The 23310-nt window shown below is 42.8% G+C and overlaps 1 protein-coding gene across 1 annotated transcript; it reads left to right on the forward strand.

Moving 5' to 3' along the window:
• The first annotated feature begins 1567 nt into the window (after positions 1-1567).
• On the forward strand, positions 1568-21544 carry LOC117570592 (protein CBFA2T2). Its single transcript, XM_034252336.2, has 6 exons — positions 1568-2127; positions 13018-13240; positions 18385-19856; positions 19916-20095; positions 20843-20968; positions 21051-21544. Exons 1-6 carry the CDS (start codon positions 2125-2127, stop codon positions 21348-21350), a joined length of 2304 nt encoding a protein of 767 aa, XP_034108227.1. The 5' UTR covers positions 1568-2124; the 3' UTR covers positions 21351-21544.
• Positions 21545-23310: the final 1766 nt, after the last annotated feature.

Consider the following 23310-nt stretch of genomic DNA (forward strand, 5'->3'; position numbering starts at 1 on the left):
TGACACTTAAGATATTACTAAGTACCAAAATATAATGCAATTCAGTAATATTTTGTATTCCCTAATTCATATGAGTTGTGGAAGAAGAGGAAGGATTACTTGGAGAATTTATATTTATAAAGTGGATGAAATATAAATAATCTAAAATAATCACCACAGCTAAAGTGATCTCTTAGAGTAGTTTTTCTAGTCCAGACAAACATACGGATATATCCATTAGAAGACAATTCGCTGTACAAATAACCACTAATCAATTAATCGATTTAGCCAATAGCCAAGACTAAATTGCCGCAATTCAATTCTAGAAATACATTAAATATTTCATAGATTCGGCAGCCAATGCTCTAAAGTAATCCGTTTCATTTGTTCTACTGTTCTCAGGGGTATCAAGAAGCACTCCATCATAGCACAGCACAGAGCTCTCCTCCTTAGCAGTCTTCGAAATTTCCTTCTGCGCTTGGACCATTCCATGTTGAGAACGCATTCCCCTGTCGCACATAATCCAACACAGCTGTAGAAGAACCCAAATCCCCAATCCCAGAAACGAAATCGCCTTTAATTTGCTCGCTCATTTCGACGTTGAACTTCTACTCTGCGCTGCGGCTGCGATTGGAGTTGGGGTGGGGGTTGGGGTTGGGGTGCTTCGTGGGTTTATATGTATTATGTGTGGGTCTAAGCATTTGACATGGTGTGAACACGCGCATAAGGCCATTTCAATGGTTTTCAAATGTACAACAACTGGCTGGGGGCGGAGGGTTGCTGGGCTACTCTGCCCCAAGGCGGGTGACAAAACTCGAGAGAGTGAGAGCATGAGTACTCCATCTGTCTCACACGTGTGCGAGTATGTGTGTGTATGTGTGTGCACAATTGGTTGGCAATTTATTTAAATATCGGCACGCAGTTGGAAACGCAATGCCAACTGGAATTTCATGCCAAGTGAAACACATTTCAGCGAAAATAAAACGAAATAGCAGCAGCAGCAGCAACAGCAACAATAACAAGAACAGCAACAACTGAGAAATTTCGGCTGCCAAAAAGGAATTTTTTCAGCTGCCGCCGGCAGCAGCCGAGACGAACCGATGGTTGGAGGGAGAGGAGGCTGCGATTGCGACAGCAGCAGCAGCAGCAGCAACAGCAACAGCAGCAGCAACAGCGACAGCAGCTGATGTTAATAGCCCAGCGGGGCCAAATGCCGGCTGGTGCCAGGCGAAATAAGAGAGAAAAAGAAGCAGATGAGAAGGAAGTGTAGACTGCGACGATGTCTAGGCAGGCAGTTGTTGTTCCCTCTGCCTCCGCCTCTGTCATCTGTCCTCTGTCCTTTTGATAAGCCTAAAGGGAGTCTGGTTGTGTGTGTGTGAATGTGAGCAGCTGAACAGCTGTTTCTGACGGGAGCAGACAACTGCGCAAGCGCCATGCAAAATGCAAGCGAACACAAACGAATCAAAACACGAGTCGCACAACAAAGCCGAAGTTGCACCCGAAGATGAATTCGAAGCCGATGCTGTTGCCGAACGACGAGAACGATACATGTGCGACTACCTGTGCAAGTTGAAACTGAAGCAGCGCTCACAAACAATTTCAACTTTCAACTAAACGGATGTCACGCTGCTGCATAGCGGAGCCAGTTGAAGCGATAACATTGGCAGCAGCCGCATCTTACTCTCTCTCTTACTCACTCTCTCGTTTCGTCCCGCGTGAAATTTGGAATTTCGTTGCCGTGGCCGTAGCCATAGCGCGTCGCTTCAGTCGTTTGCCAGTGGCCCGGCATGCCGGTACATGAATCGCATCGCATCGCTTCGATTCTTGCTTTTTCGCTCGTTGTTTGTTGTTGCTTCGCGTCGCGTTCACAGCAACAAATAAATAGAAAATAAATCAACAAAAATGTGCAAATAAATTCGATTAAAGCGCGAGATTCAATCGCAATTGGTTGCTAGTCAGTTCCGCCCATTGCATTGCGTTTAAAGTGGGTGTCAAGAATACGAAAACAATGCACCAAATTAAATTGCAGTGTGCAGCGTGTGAATAACATAAACAAGCCAAGTAAACCAAAGACCACAAAACAAGCAGTGCTGAAAGAACAAAAAAGAAAGCAACAAGATTTCGACAAGATCAACCAGAATCAAAATGGTAAGTTAATGCAATGCTGCGTATGTGTGTGTGTGTGTGACTCTTCTCTGCCTCGCTTCCTTGCTGAGCGCAACACATGCTGATTGACCATGCCGCGATAACGCCAGATGTCCCAGACAGAGAACAGAACACAGACACACTCAAAATACATATTTGTGGAATCTGGTGGCTCTTTAAATACATACATATGTATGTTCATACATATATCTGAAAGTGCGACGCATCTGTTTTTTATTTGCGTGAATGTTTGCCCCTAACTAGAGTCGCATTTTTGCATTGCCGGAAGAACACAAAAATATTCTGCAGCATATTCATTTTGTCAGTTTCACGTGCGAAATTATAAATTACAAATACAAGAATTCTTTCCCCCTCGGGGTGTTCACGTGAGATTTATTGTAGGATGAGCGAAACTTGCTGCCAACTGCCAACTGCCAACCAATGACTTTAGCCGCCATCTGTTTCTGATGGCCTTGGGCTGAGCATCCCAGCTGCAAATTATTGCAGCTGGCTTCGCTGTCATTCCAATTGCCGTGCCGTCTTCTCTAATGTTTTGCTCGCCAAGCGGCAAACACACAAAACTTCTCAGCTCAGCAATTGATATCAGATAGATATTTAGATATTTATTTAATTTCCATAATAAGGGTGAGTTTGTCTCGCCAATCCCAATTCGAATTGATTCCCACAATAATAATGTTGCCTAATTGAGGCACGTGCCACAAATCCGGCTGTTTGGCCAGCTGCAGCAAAGCAATCTTTGGGCCATGCTGCAAGTTGCATGAGTCAGAGTTCTTCGTACCTTGGTACCTTCTGCTTTCTGCCTTCACCTGGCCTTGACAAGCCGACAGCTGTTGCTGAATGATCTGCTCAGTGTGAAAGATAAGAAAGAGAGAGAGAGAGAGAAAGAAAGAGTGGCAAGTGTCTGCTTCTGCTTATGCTTCTGCTGCTCAGCCAGCTGCTGTGCTGTGTGTTGCCTCTTTGCTCTGTTACATCTGCTACGTCTTGCCAATTGCTTTGTGCTGCTGCTGCCTTCAGTGGCAAGACACCTGCATAAACATTTGAACAGCTTGTGGGCTCAGAGCAAGCGCTGTCTGCACTCTGCTTCAAACACTTGAGGGCATATTAGTTTATGTGAGTGGGTAAAGCACATCTTATTATCATTATCAATTGGAATTGCAGAACAAATGATTGCCCACAGTATCGATGTGCAATGATTGAACTAAACTTATTTTTTGTATCATATTACTTAATTTGAATTGCAAAATAAGGATCAAAGGTAACATCTTACTATCTTATGTTATGTTACAAAATATTTAATATATACAATATATTAAATAGTCCCCTTAATGTTATGATTATTATTCTGTATTACCTGCTGAATGTATACATTGTATCTGCAATTGATTTGTGTTATACTGAATAGTGCTTTAAAATAAATAAAATAAAATAATAAAATAAGAATGAATAGTGCTTTAAAGAACTTGTACGATTTTGATGCAGTGAGTATCAAAAATAGTAATGTTTGACAACAATAAGTTCTTCATTTTCTTACAATTTTTATTTTAGTAGAATATTGCATTGAAAGAAATAAAAAATGTGATATAATATAATATTATAATATATATTTCATTATAGAAGAGTATTCAAGAGTCTTCCTATGTAGATTGATTGATCTATTAGATCAGCTTGCACCTTCACACATACTTCAACACTTTGAAGAAATAATTTGCAATAAATTTTGCTACCAACTAGATGAAGTAATAACCAATATGTCTGTCTAAAATGAGTTTAGTTAATTGAAATTATTTGGCATAACTGAATCAGAGCTGAAAGAGTTGGCTAAACAAAAAAGAGGATCCGATAAATAATGCAACAGATGGATAAATGGGCAAATTGGTTGATTGGACGCAGTGTCAGTTCATTGGATTGACACATTGACGATTAGGCCAGAGGAAAACTCAGTGAATGCATTTCAAATTGACAGCGTTGTGAAAAGGGCAAAGTTATTAGCGTAATAAGCGCAGGCAGATAGAGAGAGAGAGAGGAGAGAGGAAAAGCGCAGGTGGAAATGCACATGACAAGTGCAGCTGTTGTTTGATACTTAGTGGGTGGCATGCCACATTCGGCATTCAACATTCGGCATACGGCATGTGGCATGTGGCAACCCAAAAATCCCTGCCCAGCCAGCCATCCATCAAGCGCTCAATCAATCATTAGCGTTGTAAGCTTCGCCTTCGCATCTCCGCCCTCCACTTCGCATTTCGCTCCCCTGACAGACGAAATAAAGTTGAGGCAACATTTTCACACCTAGGCAATTAAGAGGTACGTACTCCCCTCTGGAGGCACGCCCATGTGGCTGCCTAGACGACATTGACTAATGAGGCGCCATTTTGTTTGGCCTCCAAACAGCTGAGCCAACGACACAGCAACAGCAACAACGCCAACGACAACCACAATGCAAATGGCGACCGGAAATAAGTCAATTTGCTTATTAACAACAACGAGGAGAACAAGGAGAACAACGCAAAGCTCAAAGCTAAACAAGAATCCAAAAATGTCACACACAACATTTCAACTTCTGTGTGTGTGTGTGTGAGCACACTCTTAATCGAAAAAGTCAAAAACAATTTCTTCGCTTTTATTTTCCCCCACTCTTTCATTCTTATGGTGAACTAGCTTCGAGTTACATTTGTTCAGACCTTTCTCTCTTTTTGTCTGTGTGTGTGTGTGTTGGTTGGATTTCTATTGCGCCACTGCAAAATTGTTGTCGCTGCAAGTGGCAGTTTATTAAAAAGACGTGCTCCCAACCAAAGTCACAAAAAGAAGCCTCCAAAAATGTTTTGCAGGCATGGAGCACAAAAAACGAAGATAAACTGAAATTATTTTTATTTGCGCAAAACAATGCAAGGAGCGGCAGTAGAAATAGCTTAAAAATGAATAATATTTTTTTTTGTATGAGTTTTTTTGGTACTCACATATGAATTACAATACAATACAGTCACAGACGAGCATGTTCGACTGTGAAATACCCGCTACCCATTCTCAACAAAGAAGCATTTTCATTTATATATACAAAGTTAATATACCGAGAAAAAATACTGAAATATACGGAAATGTATACTTTGAATTTTTGTGTAAAATAGTATATAAATAAGAGTCATGGCGAAGATGTCCTTTAACTCTATTAATATATCTAAAAAATTCCAAGTGTACTTAACAGTTAGTTGCATGTGGCAGGCAGCAGGCAGAATGTGGCATGTTTCCAGTTGCATATTTTCTGAAATCCGGTACCCATTCTCAATAAAAGGAAAGAATACGGTATTATTATTTGAATATACCATTTTATCATACCCCAAAAATGCCAAAATATACCAAAATATCTATTTAGTATATTGATATAATAGCAGAGTAAAAATAAGAGCCAGGGCTAAAAGGTTATTTTGCCATATTATCATACCGTAAATACTGAAATATACCGATATGTATATTTAGTATTTTGATGTAACATAGTATAAATAAGATATCCTTTAAGACTTTTTATATACTTTTATATATAAAATATCCAGTGTAGTTAACAGTTAGTCGCCTGTGGCAGGGCAGCATGTGACATGTTTCCAGTTGTGTATTTTCTGATAAAATAAATCATATCCGCAAAAATACAAAAATATACCATAATTTATATTTGGTAAATTGATATAAGATCGTTGCAAAATTAAAAGGCAATGTCAATCAGTTATTTATACGCATGATATAAGCTCTATTATACTTTTAGAAAATACCAAGCGTAGTTAAGCTAATAGCGGCATGCAGCATGTGGCATGTGGCATGTGTCCAGTTGTACATTTGCTGCTATTGAGGAACTTAAGAGAATACTACCCTGAATGCAGTACAATTCATTCATCTTCTTCAATGTTTCGATTCCACTTTCAACGGTTTCTTCATTGTGTTGTTTTATAGTCTGAGTCTCGCGTTTTCCCTTCACAATCCTTTGGCCTAAACTGTCGCCTCTTATGTTTAAAACATTTTCTAAATAGTGCGCACAAGATGACAAAAAAAAAAACATACATATATAAATGCCACGACTAACGGCATGTCCAGCGCAGATACACTGCCCTCCTCCACCCCCCTGATTTCCCCTTCCTCCTTCAACCCGCTCTCTTTGTTTTGCGTTTTGCTGGCAAGCGCCCAAATTGTCTGGTCGGGTTTCCTGCTGCCGCCGCCGCTGCTGCTTTGAGCCAAAAACATTTGAATTGAATTTGCAGCCGTCTCTACTTCAATCTCCAGACACAGCGTTGACCTTGTCACACATACACACAGAGCATCCCCGGGCAAAAGGGGCGTCGGCCAACAGCAACGACAACGACAACGGCAACGACGACGACGACGACAACGACACAGCTGCCGCAATATTTCTTGCGCCAGATGAAACGCAGATGATGCCAGGCAAGAGCGAACAGAGAACATTGGAATGGACAAGGGACAAGTGGCAAGTGGCAAAGGAAGCAGCAGCAACAGCAACTGAAAAACTGCGTTCGCCAAGTGGCAACAGCTGCATGATTTAAGTACGGAAGAGAACATATCTGCCATCTCTTTCTCCTCCTCTTCTTCTTCGACTTCTTCTTGCGTCTTGTAAGTTGTCATGTGGCACAGTTGTTTGAGCTGCAGCTCAAGTGCCGGCAACAGATTTTTGCTGTTGGTCAGAAAAAGAAAATAAGAGAGAAAGAAAAGAGATTGCTGCTGCTGTTGTTGCTGCTGCTGTTGTTGCTGCTGTCGAGGAGGCAGCAACATCAATCGATTCGAGCATGTGTCGCTAATGGTTGCCGCTTGCGAAATGAGCAAAAAAGTGTTGTGTGCCACCATTTGATGCACAGCAATTTCACAGGTGCTACCATAGCCATCAGCAGCAGCTGCTGTCAGTCGCAATTTTTAATTGAAAACGACAGCAACACGACACCACAGCAGCAACTGTCGAGTGCAGCCCTGGCCACAACATCAGCGTCAATGGCACGTGCCAACATGTGTTGCTCTCTCCCCCCTTTTACCTCTCGACTCAACTCGACTGCTGCAGACAACTTGGCTGCACAAGCAATCAACAACAAAAGGCAGCAACTGGCAATGGCAACTTGGAGTTGTGGCACGTGCTGCACTAACTGAAAATGATTTTCCAATCAGACTGAGCACAGAAACAACAGCAATCCAAGCAGTTGGAAAATCTTCAATTGGCAACAATTCGGCCTCGTTTCGCTAGAAAATTGCATTTGCCACAGACAACAGACAACAGACAGCAGACAGCAGCAACATCGCAGCAACAGCAACTGCCACAGCTGCGAGGCATCAGCTGCATAATTGAAATTCTGGCAACATTCAGTCTGGCAACAGACGTTCAACTATCCGTTCTAGTCGCAGCTGCAGTTGCGAGTTACTGTTGATGTTGCAACAGTTGCAGCTGCAGCTGCAACGCCATCTCGCGACTCGCTGACTGGCCACTTAATGCCCAGGCGGCCAGGCGGCCAGGCGGGGCATAAGACAGTTCATATCGGAAATAAAACAGACCGTAAAGCCGATTAAGCGCAACACTCGCTCAACTGTTTCTGTTTTCACTGCTGATGCTGATGCTGCTTCCTTTGTTGCTGCCACTCTTTGTTATTGCTGCTGATGCTGCTGCGGTTGTTGTTGTTGTTGGTAGATGTGACACACCATTATCTTATTATGCCTGACACACTCACCCAACCACCCACACACACACACACACATACACATACACGTAAGAGGACACACACGTGCGGTGGCTAGTGTTAAATTGTTGTTTGTGTTTTTGTGTGATGCGTAATTTAAAATGACGCTGATGCTGTGGCACGTTGCAGACACACTTACACTTGTGGCAACAGACATACAGCGCATCCCTCGAGAGTTGCCTCAAAACTTTGTCAACTAACAGTAAACTAAAATTGAATACTAAACTTATACGTTGTGGGTTATTTTGGTGCACTCGTTCAGTAGTTCAAAATGAATTAAACGATCTATTTGTTTCTTTAGATCATTTAGTTCGTTTCTAAGTAGGTTTTAGTTCGTATCCGTCCTTATTTTTTCATTAAGCTGGACTTCTACTGTTAGAGAACCATTATATTATGTTAATTTTCAGTATGATAACAAACAATAAAGAAAGATCCAAGCAAAAACGTGAATGGGACTTAAATTTACGACCATCAAAAACTTAGTTCATTTGTTCACTTGACTGATTCGTTAGATTGAACTAGTTCAGAACAGTATGACACAACTTTATAGAAGGGTTGTGTGAAGATCATTCGATTAAATGAATAAGTTGGTTCGTTCATTTTTAATCAGTGAACTAGGTTGTTTATTTCATTCATACATTTCGAACTTGAACTTGCATCGTTTAAATAGCAAAATCAGAAAACGGATAGGCGCATATTAATACTCCTCTACAAGATGTAAAAAAAGCTACAGTCGAGTATGCTCGAAATCCGGTACCCATTTCGATGAAGTTTTCAAAATGTGAGTGTGCCGAAAAAATACTAAAATATACCAAAAGCTGTACTGCTACATTCAAAGTGTACTTTAGAGTACAGTATAAAGCAGATTGAAAGCTATGGGTAGAGGATATTTTAAACAAGAATTAAAGTATGCATTCGATAAATCAAAGCAAAGGAGTAGCAAATCATTTCTGATAGAGATGAATTTATTAAGATGAGAATGATTGATGGAAATTGTTTGAATTTTTCTTAAGTTACATGTCATGTTATTAATTCAAGTAAAGAATTACCTATAACTATAAATAGATATCAGTAACTCAAATATCAAACCTTTCTGCTTACAAACGATAGTATCATATCGAAGAATAATTTCATTTAAAGTTTTGTTCACATCTTCACTTCTAGTTGAATACTAGAGTTGAACTTGCAACAACATTTCTAGCAACTCCCTTGTGAGTGCTTGCACTAGCAACTTCATGTGTAATGAAGCAGCTGACGCGGCAAGTTGCAAAAAAAAAAACCTTTTTACTGTAAAATACACACATCACCACACTGAAGAGCCGCACACACAAACACACACATACACTTGAATGGAATATGTACGTGTATCTTTTTGTCGAAATGTACAACATGTGTTGTTAGTGTTGCTGCTGTTGTTGCTGCTGTTGCTGCTGTTGCTGCTGTTGCACAGGTGTCGTCGCCAGTAATCCCTTTCAGACGGCGTCGGCGGCGAGCGCCACTTGTGCATAATGACGCAGTCCACACACAACTGCAATTGCACAGCTGGACTGTGTGTGTGCGTGTTAACTGGACTCGTCCACGCTGCTGTCATTTGCACACACACACACGCATACACACACACACACACACAGATACAAACATACGTGGCGAGAACGTGAACTGGCAGCTTACAGCTAAAGCACATGCAGCTGTGCTGTGATTTCAGCCATTCCCCCTTTCCCCCTTCTCCACCTAGACTCCGTCCACATCTCTCAGCTGCCATGCCACCCCCTGCAACCCTCTCTCCACCGCATACAGTTTTCCTATACTAGCAACCCTTCATGTTGCTGCTGTGTTTCTGTTGTTGTTATTACAGTTGGCGCGCCTTTTCGTTAACTCTGCTCTCCACTTCTCTTTATCCTCCTCCTCATGCTGCTGCTCCTCTCGCACAGCTGTGAGTATGTTATCGCTGTGTTTTTGTTGGAAAAAGGGATAAAAGTATAAAATGCTTTGGAGTCCAGCCACATGGCCACAGTCAGAGCCTTTGCTTTTGGCCTTTTTTACACACGAATTAAATGAATGTCGTTGAATTTTTTATGATTTGTGCCAAGGCATACTCGTAATTGAAAATTATGCGCAACTTGCTGTTGTTGTTGTTGTTGTTGTTTTTTTGTTCTTGTTGCTGTTGCTGTTGCTTTTAATTTGTCATTGCTTTGCTAACGGCTTGCCTAATAGTTGCCACGCCCACGATGCGTCCTTTTCTTCGCCTCCCTTGCCGCCCTTGCCGCCACCCCCGCATCGTTTAAATAATTACTTTTTCTTTTAGCAATTTTGCCAGCAGCCGTTGCCTCGTCGTCGTCGTCGTCGTCGTCGTCGCCAATGCCGACGCAGCGCCAGCTTGGCAGCTGCCCCAAGTTTTGTGGCAAAAGTTCTGCGGGTGACATTTTCCATTTTAGCTCTGAAGCTCAAACTGAGGCAGCTTTGAAGTGGCTGCCCCCAAGGGTTGGGAGGCGAAGGAAAACAACTCAAGTTGAAGCCTGCTGCTGCTGCTGTTGCTGCTGTTGCTGCCGCCGACAGGGCGACAGCTGCTTGAGCGACGACAACACGGCTGCTTCTGACATTTGATTCATTCGTCATAGCTCTTCTGGTCTATGGCTCTGTTTCTGCCTCTGTCGCTGCCACTGCCACTGCCTCTGCCACTGGCAAACGGCGGCAGCTGCTGCCAGCCAGCCATCCAACCATCCAGCCAGGCAGGCAGCCAACCAGCCAAGCTATTAACTGAGTCAGGGCAACCGCCCACTTGGCCGCCCACTCACCTGGCGCACACACAAAACACTTGTTGTTGCCGCCTGTCACGCATGTTTTGCTTTGTTAGTTATTTGCCAGAGCAAGAGCGAGAAGCAGAGCCGCAGCCACAGCCACAGCCCGAGCCTTCCCTACCATCCTCATTCTGGGCCAAACAGTTGACAAGTGTTATAGACGCCATATGCCGGCTGGATCCGTCATTAGTGGCCCCCGCGCCCCGTGGCGCCCCTTCGTCTAGCCGCTTTGCCAAACGGCAGCTGCCATGTCAAGTGTTTGTTTTTAATAGAATTTCATTTGCAGCATTTTTAGTAATTTGCCTGATGTGAAACAGCTGTCCAAGAACTCTCTCTCAGTCTTTCTCTTTTTCTGTCTCTCTCTATCTCTCTCGCTCGTTGTGTCTTCCGCACACACTTGTAATACTCGTTGAATAAATATGGCCAAATGCGACGATTGACTTTAAACATTGCGCTAAAAACTGTTTTTACACCTCAAATGGTCGATTCAATCTCTGGCATTTGCTTTTGGGTAGTTGGAGAGCTGCGGGATGCGGATGGCGGGTTGCGGACTGCGGATCTAAAACATGAATGAAAATGAGCAGATTTTCCCCTTGCCTCTTATTTTTCTTGCTCTTGTTGTTTTTGTATTTGTGTTTTTTTTATACTTTTGCGCTTTTGTTTATGCAGCCGGCAAGCTGCACAAACTCCCACAGTTCGACCCAGGTATTTACATATTTTAGTGATAAAAATCAACAAAATATTCCCATGTTCACTCGACATTCGTCCGACCTGAACTGAACTGAATTATACTCAACAGAACCGAACCGGACATGAACATGAGCATGAGCAGGTGCGTGCCAAAAGGGTGCTGATTCTGATTCTGCGGTTCTGATTGGGTTGAGTGGGGGAAAATTGGTTTAATAGGTGGTAAGTGCAGGCTGTTTGCATTGTTGAATGAAAGGCGGTGGTAGCATGTGAGCAAGTGAGCAAGTGAGTGTGGATGATTGGAGCAAGGTGGATGAATGCATTGCAAGCTGGCAAAATCTACTCTCAAGTGATTACGACTCAATTAAAATGTTGCAGTTAATTGAAATCATTACTACAAATCATCAAGTAAGAAGAGCCTTCAACAATCATTTCATTATAGTACGTTGCTCTGACATCTTTCGCTATTTAGTTTAGTTTTATTTTCAATGTTCAAGTTTGTCATTACATAGTGTATAGTGAAATGTAATATATTAAAATTAGAGAAGTAAACCCAACATATTCTTTCGTTTGTCTATTTGTGTCAATTTCTGCATCATTTATTTTCTAAGCTTATTGTTTTAAATGAATACTTTTTTACCCAAAACCCATAGGGTAGAAAGGTACCAAATATAGCCTTAGGCATATTTTAGTAGTTTTGCGTATCTTACAGTCGAGCACAATCGAGTTTTACTTGTAATTACTCTTATTATTTGGGGAAAGGATATTCGACGACCTATAAGATCTATTGTACCCCTTCTGAGCATTATTTCTTCCATCAGTTCAACTTCTTGACTGAATTCAAACATTTTGGACCATAATTCTTTATCTCAGTTTCAGAGCCTGTTCCTAATCTATTGATATACAGTCTGCTGGTTGCATTCCGAGTTTAATTTTCCCTAGGATTAAAATCCATTAAAATGCCTTCTCTCTTCTTCCCTAAGACATGTTCTTATTATATTTTTACATATTCAACAGAAGTAGTTTAGGTCGTATGAGGGAGTTTACTGCTTCCAAATTGTCCGCAGCTTTGATTCGCAAAATATGTTATATATTTTTTTAAATACCAAATGTTGCTTCTCTCTAAATTCATTATTCATTATGTTTTTAATGCAGTCTTGTGTTATCCTGATTGCATCAGAATAGTTTGCAACTTGTTTGTGTGGCATTAACAATTCCAATTGTGGGGTTCAAATTACTATCGGAACACAGATAAATAATACCGCATAGCTAAGACCCGAAGGCAACGTTACAGCTGCCCATAATGAGTCTCAGTCACAGGCCCAAAACACGGACTAAATCGTCTGATTTGGGAGTGAGGGAAGGCGAGAGCTTTGTGTTTTGATGGTGCGCCCAATTTGCATGTCAGACAACAATTTAATCAAATTGAAATCAAATAATTTGAAATCATAATGTGAGAACTTTGTCACTTGATGTTTTCGGTAGACGCATGGGAACCTGGACATGCTGACAAAATGTCTGACTGCCTGGCAGTCTTATAATTACAATTTGGAGCCCCTTTGTTGTCTACCGAATAAAACTGAAACAGAAACTGAAACAGAAACAACAACACAACACACACACAACAAACGCAGTCTGTTTAAATTTCTCAACTAATTTGCGACTATTTACAGATGGCGCTCGATGGCAAGGCGATAATTAAGGAGGAAATTACCGACAAGGACGCCTATGACGCTGCCACAGCGGCAGCAGCAGCAGCGGCAGCAGTAGCGGTGGCCACATCGACAGCTGCCTCATCCGCGTCATCATCAACGACGTCATCAGCAGCAGCAGCAGCGGCTGTGGCAGCAGCGGCCACTGCAGCAACTGCGGCTGCAATTAGTCGACGGCTTAAAGGTGAGTGTGGCATGGACAACGAGATATGGGAGACACAAGTGGGAAATAGGAAGTGGCAAGTGGCAAGTGGCAGTGGAATGTGGCAAGCGACATATGAGTGTGAAATGGGGTTTGGCTGCCATACATTAAGGCGTTTAATTGAGGACTTACGACTAGGGATTGGGATTGCGTTCGAGTTTGCGTTTGGGTTTGGGTTTGGGAATTCATGGCACAAGTGCAGCCAAGCGACAGGCACAACGATTGATGGTGTGAATGCCAGCAGCTGTGTGCGTGTATGTTTCTCTCCTCTCCTCTTCTCTTGCCACTGAGTTTATGCGTGTGTTTTTGTTTTGTTTGAACGCGTATTGTGACAGGGCAAAGCAACACGAATCAACAACAAAACCCGTAATGAGCGAGGGGTGAGATTTGTTTGAGCTGCTTTCTCTATGATATCGCAATCTTGGGTTCACAGATTTCTTGCCGCTGAATTAGGAATCATTGTTTTATTCAATTTACTGAATATATTCATAAAAGACTAAATAAAAACATTTTGAAACATACTTTTTATACCCGCTACCCATAGGGTAGAAGGGTATTATAACTTTGTGCCGGCAGGAAATGTATGTAACAGGCAGAAGGAGGCATCTCCGACCCTATAAAGTATATATATTCTTGATCAGCTTCAACAGCCGAGACGATCTAGCCATGTCCGTCTGTCCGTCTGTGTGTCTGTCCGTCTGTGTGTCCGTCCGTCTGTCCGTATGAACACCTAGATCTCAGAGACTATAAGAGATAGAGCTATAATTTTTTTTCGACAACATTTGTTATGTTTGCACGCAGATCAAGTTTGTTTCAAATTTTTGCCACGCCCCCTTCCGCCCCCGCAAATAAAAATAAAAATCGAATAACAAGCGTAATTTTAAAGCTAGAGTTACGAATTTTGGTATATATAATAATTACTATAGTAGTTATGATTCCTAAAAATTTGGTTGCGATCAGATAAAAATTGTCGAAGTTATTAAAGAAATACTTTTGTATGGGCAAAAACGCCTACTTACTAGGGGTCTAATTTGCTTTGGCCGACAGTCTGGTATATTGTGCTGTCTATGGTATATTTTGAATGCGGTACTATATCGATATACCAAATATACCATTTGGTATATTTTTTTTGGTTTTTAGTAGTATATTTGGTATATTTTGAGAAATATACCGCAAAATATATTGCTTTTATTCAAAATGGGTAGCGGGTATCTCACAGTCGAGTACACTCGACTGTAGCTTTCTTACTTGTTTAACTTAATATAGTGGAAGTATTCCAATTGTTATCTGGGATTGAATGAATTAAGAAGCATTTAAGAAGCACGTCAAGATTATCTGTCCAATATTTTTTCTGCTCAATTTAAAGAAATGTTGTATCAAAAACACATATAATTTTTTTTGCTTTGCTTAATAATTAAAATACCTCAAAAGCAATTGATTATGAAGAATATTATAATGTACAAGGAATCGCAGGCTGTATTTGACGTAAAATATAAGGAACTTAATAATAATTCATTTTTATTTAAATAACCATGTTTATACTACTCAGATTGAGCTAAGCACATTTTGATTAATTTCTAATATTCTGAGTGTTGAGAATATTCAGAGAGTGATAAAATTCCTTGTTACTGGCGAAAAGCAAGTAATTTTTTTTTTTTTTTTAAATATGATGTTCATAGAGTAGTGAGAACTTTCAGAGACACTTTTTGATAAACAAAGCAAAGTATTGTAGTCACTTTGTTGAGTTTCAACTGCTTTTATGCATCACAAATAGTCTCGCAAGTCTCGCCTCTGTATTCTATGTGGGTAACAGAGGCAGCTAGCGTTTCCTTTTACCTTTTGGCCACTTACCATTTCCAACTTCTTTTCATTCGTTAGCCCAAAAAATAACAGCCGCTGTTGGCATTCCCAGCAGTAACAACGGCAACATCAACGACAGCAGCAACAGCAGCAGCCACAGCCACAGCAACAGCAGCAGCAACAGCAACAGAAGCCCGCATCTAGCAAAAAAAAAAAGCGTAGCATGCTTTTAGGGGCTGCTGTTTTGTGTGCTTTGCTTTGATTACTGTTGTTGTTGTGGTTGTGTTGCTGTTGATGTTGCTGTTATTGTTGTGCATACCTGTGTCCTCTGTAGCTGTGTCAATTCCCAGGCCATTGATGTGGGCGTGTGTGTGTGTGCGTGTGTTCGCTCTGCATATAAGGCGCTTAAATTCTATCAAAAGCTTCCCTCAAATTAACATTCAAAACTGAAATACTCCTCTCTCTATAAAAGAAGAAGTTTTGTTTAACAAATGTTTGCTGTGTGTTGCATAGACGCCCACAATAGCAACAACAGCAACTGCAGCAGTATCAACTTCATTACGGCCGCCTGCTGATGGCCATGATGATGATGATGTTCATGATGATGATAATCACGAGCTGCGCATGATGAATATTTGCCAAAATGATTGTTTTCCCAAATGACTATGCCAGCAACAGCAACAGCAACAGAAACAACAACACAAGCTAAACTTGCCAACGTTTCGTTTTGTGCGCTCGACTGCAATCTATGGGACGCAGCTGTGCAAATTCTGTTGCCCGCATACATACACACACACACACACAGCAACAGCAAAGAGAGAGAGAGAGAGTGGCAAACAGAATGCCACTGGCCCATGCTGCGTATACGTAACCTTAAATCGATGGCTGTTGCTGCTTCTGCAGCTGAAGCTCACTCATGATGCTGATGCTGATGTTGCGCCAGCCGTTGAGGCTCCCACAATGCCGCATTTTCACGCCCCTTTCGACCGCCCCCCTCAACACACTCGCAGAGAGACAGCAAATGGCCAACATTATGTTTTAGAAAATATGTGAATTGTCAACACAAAATTTTCGTAAATAGTTTTTCGTGGCCGAAACATTTTTCGTGCCCAGTCACAGCTGTGTGTGCTGTTGCTACCCCCTCCCCAAAACTACCCCCTTCCACTCCCCTGAGGCATAACTTTGGGTCAGTTGTGGTTTTTGCGGAGGCCGGCGAAACTTTAAAGCCCCAACCAAACCAACTGCAATATTTTACAATTGTACACAGCAGCCAGTTAGATACTCAGTTAGATAGATAGCCAGATAGATACAGCGGCAGATGTAGATACAGACAGACAGACAGACAGACGGACAGACAGATACATTTGCTGAGTGGGCGACAGCTTCGTTCTGTTGTACTTAGTTTGCCTTCTTCTGCTACTGCTTCTTCTTCTTCTACTTCTTTAGTGGGTTTTTTTTTTGCATAGTAGCCAATTACAGGGCAGACGGCATCATGTGATCCATCATTGTCTATGTTTGGCGTTTGATAAGCCGCCGCCAACTCAGTTGAGTGATGCCCTCTCTCTCTCCCTCTCTTTCGGTCTCTTGTGTATGTCCCTTCGATTGGCGTGCCTGAATGGCTGTGAAAACACAGCCAGTTGCAGCTGTATCCACAATCATTATCACAAAAGCAAACTGTGCAGCAGCCACAGCAGCGGCAGCAGCAACAGCAGCATCGACGTTGCCAACGCCATCGCCATCGCTATCGTCATCGTCATCAACAGCAGCAGCAGCAGCAAAAGCAGCAACAGTGGCAACAGTGGCATCATTTGCACCCCACACCAACCAGCAATTCACCCTCCTCCCTCCCTCACACACACACTCATATAAACAATTTCCATTAGCTTGTGCAAACAAAGTTTGTGTATAAGTCTGTCAGTGTGTGTGTATGTGTGTGTGCGTGTTTGGTCGCCAATGTAGAACAGGCGACAAAACATTCGCCAACCGAATTTCCTATGCAAAATTTAGATGCCAAAAAGAGTTTCTGGGAGAGAAGAGACATATGAGTTAGGAGACTTAAAAAGAAGAAGTTAATAGGTACATAAAACTATTTTTAGACCTGTTTACGGTTTAAGTAAATATAACGAGAGCATTTGACCCTTAGAGCTATTCCAACTTTGTTAACAATAACTCACAGCTGCGTTCTTTTGAGTTTTCTGACATTAATTATAATAGGACAATAAAATAAATAAGCATAGATTAAATAAAGAAATTCGTTATCATATTTCAAACTATCAAATTTTGTTGTTGATCGTTTGACTATTATTAGAACCATTTTTTTAGGATCCATCCATTTAGTTGAATATATGTTTTGCTAGTTTTTTGCTAATTACAAGTGCAGCATTATCATTAAATTAAAGGAAATTAAAGATATCAAAAAATATTGAAATATAAAGCTATTTCTCGTATTTGCGGTATTATACCAACAAAAATACTGATGTATCGGTATATACCGAAATTTATATTTCGTGTATCGACGGACAGATTGAGGGTCATGGCTATATTATCTGTGTTGTTAAGACTGATCAAGAATATTATCTGCGTTGGGTTCTTTGGACACAAAGGAAATGATTTTATGTTATAGTTGGGAATTTCATGTAGTATCACTTAGCGTGAAACAAAATCACTTTAGTTTTCATTTGCCGCCGTTTTGCGAAGCTGGAAACTTGCCATTTTTGTTCCATGCTTCTCTCGTTCGTCAGCTTTTCCGTTAAGCTTTACGTTTTGAGCTAGTGTCGAGTGCGTTGCTGCAGGTTTCATTCCCATTCCCTCCTCCGTCCCCATTCTCCGCAGCCTTTTGCTTGGCTTGCAATTAGAGCGTGGCGTCTGATTTGCTTGCCTGGCTGGGCTTGTTCCCTGGCAAATGGCACCCAAAACTGTTTGCTAATTTATTTCCCATGTTCAAACAAATTTGTTAATGTTGCAACCTACAGCGCACATGCAACATGCAGCAGGGTGGTGATGGTCAGCAGACTGGACAGGACAGGACAGGACAAGATGGGACAAGACCTGACAAGTGCTGTAGCTTGTTGTGGTCAAGAGAGAATGCGATATATATACGTATATACTACAGATATTTGTGGCATGGCTAATGTTGCAGCTTCCGAGCTTAAGCTGCTACAGCAGATCCAGCTACTAATGCATTTGTAATGCGCTTGGCCTGAACATCCTGTGTCTGCCCCACGTCCCTTCTCCTTCCTTGCTCAGGGAGTTTGTGTTTTCGAACTTGTTCTCTCAAAGTTGTTTATTGTTAACTAACTAACGAGCTTCTTCCTTTTGCCAAACAGCCAACAGCAGCAGTAGCAGCAGCAGCAACAGCAGCAACAGCAACGGCGACAAGAGCTCATCCACCTCCTCCTCATCCAACAGCGGCAAAGACATGTCCATCTCCGCCAGCAACAACACATCCAGCAGCCAGCACACGCCCAATGGCAGTCGCGAGCGAGAGCGTGAAAGAGAACGAGAAAGGGAACGGGAACGGGAACGAGATCGTTTGTGCCGAACACCACCGGACTCCCCGCCTGAACCGGCTCGCAACATGGCGCCGCATTCTCCGCACTCTCCCCCACAGCAGCTGCATCTGCATCAGCGACCACAACGCAATGCGAGCGCCTCGCCCGTTGTGAATGGCGGTGGCGCCAGCTCAGCCACATCCCCGACGCCGGGATCACAACATGCCGCATCCCTGGCAGCCGCCGCTGCCGCAGCCGCTGCAGCAGCTGCCCACGTGGAGCAGGCGCGTCTGTTGTCCAAGCTGCGCAAGTTTCTGGGCGCCTTGGTGCAGTTCTCCCAGGAACTCGGCCAACCGGAGGTGAGTGAACGAGTGCGTGCTCTGGTACTCTCGTTGTGCAGTGGCGCCATCTCGCTGGAGGAGTTCCGACTGGCGTTGCAGGAGGCCATCAACTTGCCGCTGCGTCCGTACGTGATGCCGCTGCTCAAGAACAGCATGGTGCTGATGCAGCGCGAGATTATGGCGCTGGCCAGGGCCACCAACCAATCGCCGCTGCAGTATGTGACCAGCAACGAGCAGTCCGTAATGGAGCTGACGCCTCACGGCGTGCCGAGTGCGGAATTCGCTGATATCTTCGTGCAACTGGAGGCGCCACCAGCGACGTCTGGGAATGTGAATGGTGGGTCACTGTTCAAGCGACGCTCCTCGGACTCCATGATGGAGCACGGCGCACACAACGGACTCCAGGAGTGGAGCGAGTACATGGCCAGCGGAGGAGGCGCCAACGCAGCCAATGCATCAGGCTACGCTCCAGCTAGCAAGCGACTGGCCATGCATCCGGCTGGAGGTCACTCGGTGCTCGCCTTCGACTACAGCGCAGCGGCTGCGGCTGCCGCTGGCGATGTGGCAGTTGCGGCAGGTTTCATGCAACGTGACGAACGCGAATTGCAGCCCGCAGCCAGCAGACATGCTCCGCCCCAGGTGGCAAGAGGCAACAATGCCCCTGCAGGTGCAGCACTACCAGGCGCTGGCGTTGGAGGTGGCGGAGTGGGTGGTGCTGGGGGAGCTGTTGGGGGAGTTGGTGGCGAGGAAGAGTGGAAGAACATTCACACTATGCTCAACTGCATCTCGGCAATGGTGGACAAGACGAAGCGAGCCATCACAATACTGCAACAGCGGGGCATTGAGCCACAGCATGGCAGTGGCAACAGCCAGGAGGTGACTCCGGCTGCTCTCGCCGAGCTGCGTCGCCAGACCGAGGAGAAGGTGGCCGAGTTCAAGCGGAATGCAGAAGATGCCGTCACACAGGTTTGTCTAGCAATTGTTCTCTTCAGCCGCGACAGATTTTGAATGTGATTTGATTTCAGGTGAAGCGTCAGGCAGTCATCGAGATCCAAAGGGCGGTGGTGGCAGCCGAGACACGTGCTGCAGAGATCATGACCCAGGAGCGACTGCGCATGGAGAAGTTTTTCATGGAGATGAGTCGTCATTCCAGCGGAGAGCGCGACCTGGACAACAAGTCGCCTTCCATAACCAGCGCACAGAATGTAAGTTTCTTACCTTAATATTTATACCCGCTACCCATAGGGTAGAAGGGTATTATTTTAGAGATGGTTTAAAGACAACTTTATGGCTTCAGGATATGTATGAAAAAGGCAGAAGAAACATTCTTTGACAAAATAAAGTAGCCAAGAGAATATACTCCTGTCCGTTTGTCAGTCCGTATAAAACACTAGGGGTATAATACAATAAGTAAAGCATTTATGCTTTCTGAAATTTTAATATGGGATGTTAGTATATTTTATGAATATTACCAGTCAGTTTATTTCAGTATTTATTCGGAATATTTAAAGAATAATGTCGTTCAGTAAATTTTAGTATTTATTCGGTATATGAATATGAATATATTCGGTATATTATATGAATAATACCAGTCGGCCTATCTTAGTATTTATTCAGAATATTTAAAAAACAATACCTTTCGGTATATTTTAGTATTTATTCAGTATTTTTAATAATATTATAATTCGGAATAATAATTTTGTATATTTTAATAAAAATTCAATTTGGTACATTTTAATATTATTTTCTTTATATTGATGAGGTATATTTGAAGAATAATAACATTCAGAATATTTAAGTATTTTTTCGGTATAATAATGTTATACGTTTTATTAATAACACAGCACTGTTTTGCTTTTATTAGGATCTCACAGTCGAGCACACTCGAATGCACACTCTTACCTGGTAGAGGTCTTTTTTCTAATTTTCTATGTATTTCATTTGCCACACAGGGCAGCAACTTGCAACAGCAGTGCTGGAATTGCGGTCGCAAGGCAACTGAAACCTGCTCCGGCTGCAACATGGCTCGCTACTGCAGTGCATCGTGTCAATACAGGGACTGGGACAGCCACCACCAGGTGAGTGAAGCAAACGGACCAAAACGGGATAAAACACCAATACTTACATTGCGACAAATCTCTTCCTTCATTCATTTCACAGGTCTGCGGCAACTCACGAGCCAGCGAGCTGAGCGCCAAGCATCTACACTCGACTAGCGCCAGCGGACATCGCAGCGCCATGGCCACCCGCTCCCCTCCCACTCCCACAGCAGCAGCTGCCGCCGCCGCCGCTGCGTCGGCTCATCTTCAGGCAGCCGCAGTTGGCGCTCGTGAAGCTGCAGCAGCCGCAGCAGCTGCGGTGGTTGGTGGCACTCCAGGCAGCGGGGGTGGCGGTGGTGTGGCGTCTGTGGGCGCTGGCACGCCCAGTGCGCTGGTGCCCAATGGCCTGGGCTCCAAATGACGCATTCGCATGATGAAACCCAAGAAGAAGTACTTGTGCTAGTCAAATTAAACGTGGCGATTGGAGGCGGACGAGGAGATGGAGGCGCCAATACCATATATGATTCTCTGATTATATGATTATATCATAACCTACATATACGATTATGCAGTTCAACTAAAGATAAACCTTAACCAAAAAAACAAAACACAAAATGAGGAGCACGTTTCCCACATTTTCCAAATAGTTTTCTAAATGATACTTAAAGTAAACGAGAAAAAGATGAATAATTCACATTCTAACAAGATTTGCAAAAATTCCTTTTGCATTTAAGAAAAATAGAAACTAAAACTTGAGAAGCTGTTGAATGGGTGTAAACTTTGATTTCATCACTTTATTGTTTTCCATGACAATTTGATTTGATAAGAATAACTCATTCAATCGCAGCTGAATTCAATTAGGCACATTGAGCACTTGAAATTAAAGTATTTGCACTCACTTTCAACATATTACAGAATACGATTTAATGGAGCTGTAAGTAGGCGATAGGTAACCCAAAACAAAACAAAACAAATGAAAACAAGAAAAGAAAAGAAAACTGAACATAGTAGTTATTATTATTATTATTAAACACATGATTACAATATTTTGAATTGTGTCTAATTTATTGAGTATATATTTAATTTATTAATTAGTATTTATTGTATCTCTAAATCAATATTTAAATGTATTTTAACTATAAACAAGAAGAAAATGAAAACGAAAATGAAAACCAAAAGCAAAGCAGCAAGCAAGTAAAGTAAATGTTACAACAACTACAAAAAAGGCTAAAAGAAACCAAGAAATAAAGTGTTTTAAACCAAACAAAGATTTCGGATTCGATTCATCTTTTATGGGATTCAGGATTCAGGATTCAGGATGCTGCCTAAAAGCAGGCAACACAAAGCAGCTGCAGCTGCAACTGCAACTGCTGCACGATGTGCTGCCATGATTTGCACATTAGGGAGTGTGTGTGTGTCTGTGTGTCTGTGTGCAACAAAACCACAAACTACTGTGATGAAATTTCAATTATCGTCACTCAGCTGTGCCCTCAGTATGTGTGTGTGTCTGTATGTGTGTGTGTGTGTGGCACACCTGCTGCTGTCGCATTGCAAGAGCAAGCAAAAGCTCGTTAGTGCCTCGCCTTGCGTTGCCTGGGGGCGCCCACAACGTTTGTTGCACACAAGCGCACATGGCTTGTGGCTGCCACACACACACTCGCACACACGTGCATACCCACACATATGTACATAGTCTCGCATACACATTTGTAGACACTTCAGGATCAGCATGGCTCAACTTTGCTTTTGTCTGGAATTGCTGTGAGTGTTTTTCCTTCTTTTTTCTCCATGTGTGTGTGTATGTTGCAACCCTTCACCGGACAACCAGAGGCAAGCTCTCATGATGAGCATGGCCATGATGATGATGATGGCATTTTGCTACCTGAGTGATTTTCTAAAGCCAGCTCAGTGGACGGTTCGGGGCGAGGCATGTATTCAAATAGCTCCTTCCTAGCCACTTCCTCATTGTGCTGCCAGCATACGTTGTTGTCGTTTTGTTTGCTCCTCAACTCGAGTCAACTCGACTGTCCATCTGTTCGTTCGTTAGCTTCTACTTAACATGCAGTTATCGTTTGTTATCGCCAGCAGCTACAGCTCAGCCCAGCCACAGACATGGGCATGTTGTCAACGACAACAGCAACAATTTCTCCCTCCCACCTTCGGTTCTTTTTAGTTGCAATATAGTCAGAGAACAAATGGTCGCTATTCGCGATGCCTTTAGCTTCGATTGGCTAAATTGCATTCACATTAAAACGTTTTACTTGAGTGAAAATTTTAATTAAAATGCTGGCAACTAGCGGCAGCACAATGTCGTCTGGCAAATCTGGCTTTCTGCTGTGTCTGGCATAAAAATATTCATCATAAGTGGCAGCCACCAGAGC

Source organism: Drosophila albomicans, chromosome 3 (assembly GCF_009650485.2).
Source record: "Drosophila albomicans strain 15112-1751.03 chromosome 3, ASM965048v2, whole genome shotgun sequence".
NCBI classification, from domain to species: domain Eukaryota; kingdom Metazoa; phylum Arthropoda; class Insecta; order Diptera; family Drosophilidae; genus Drosophila; species Drosophila albomicans.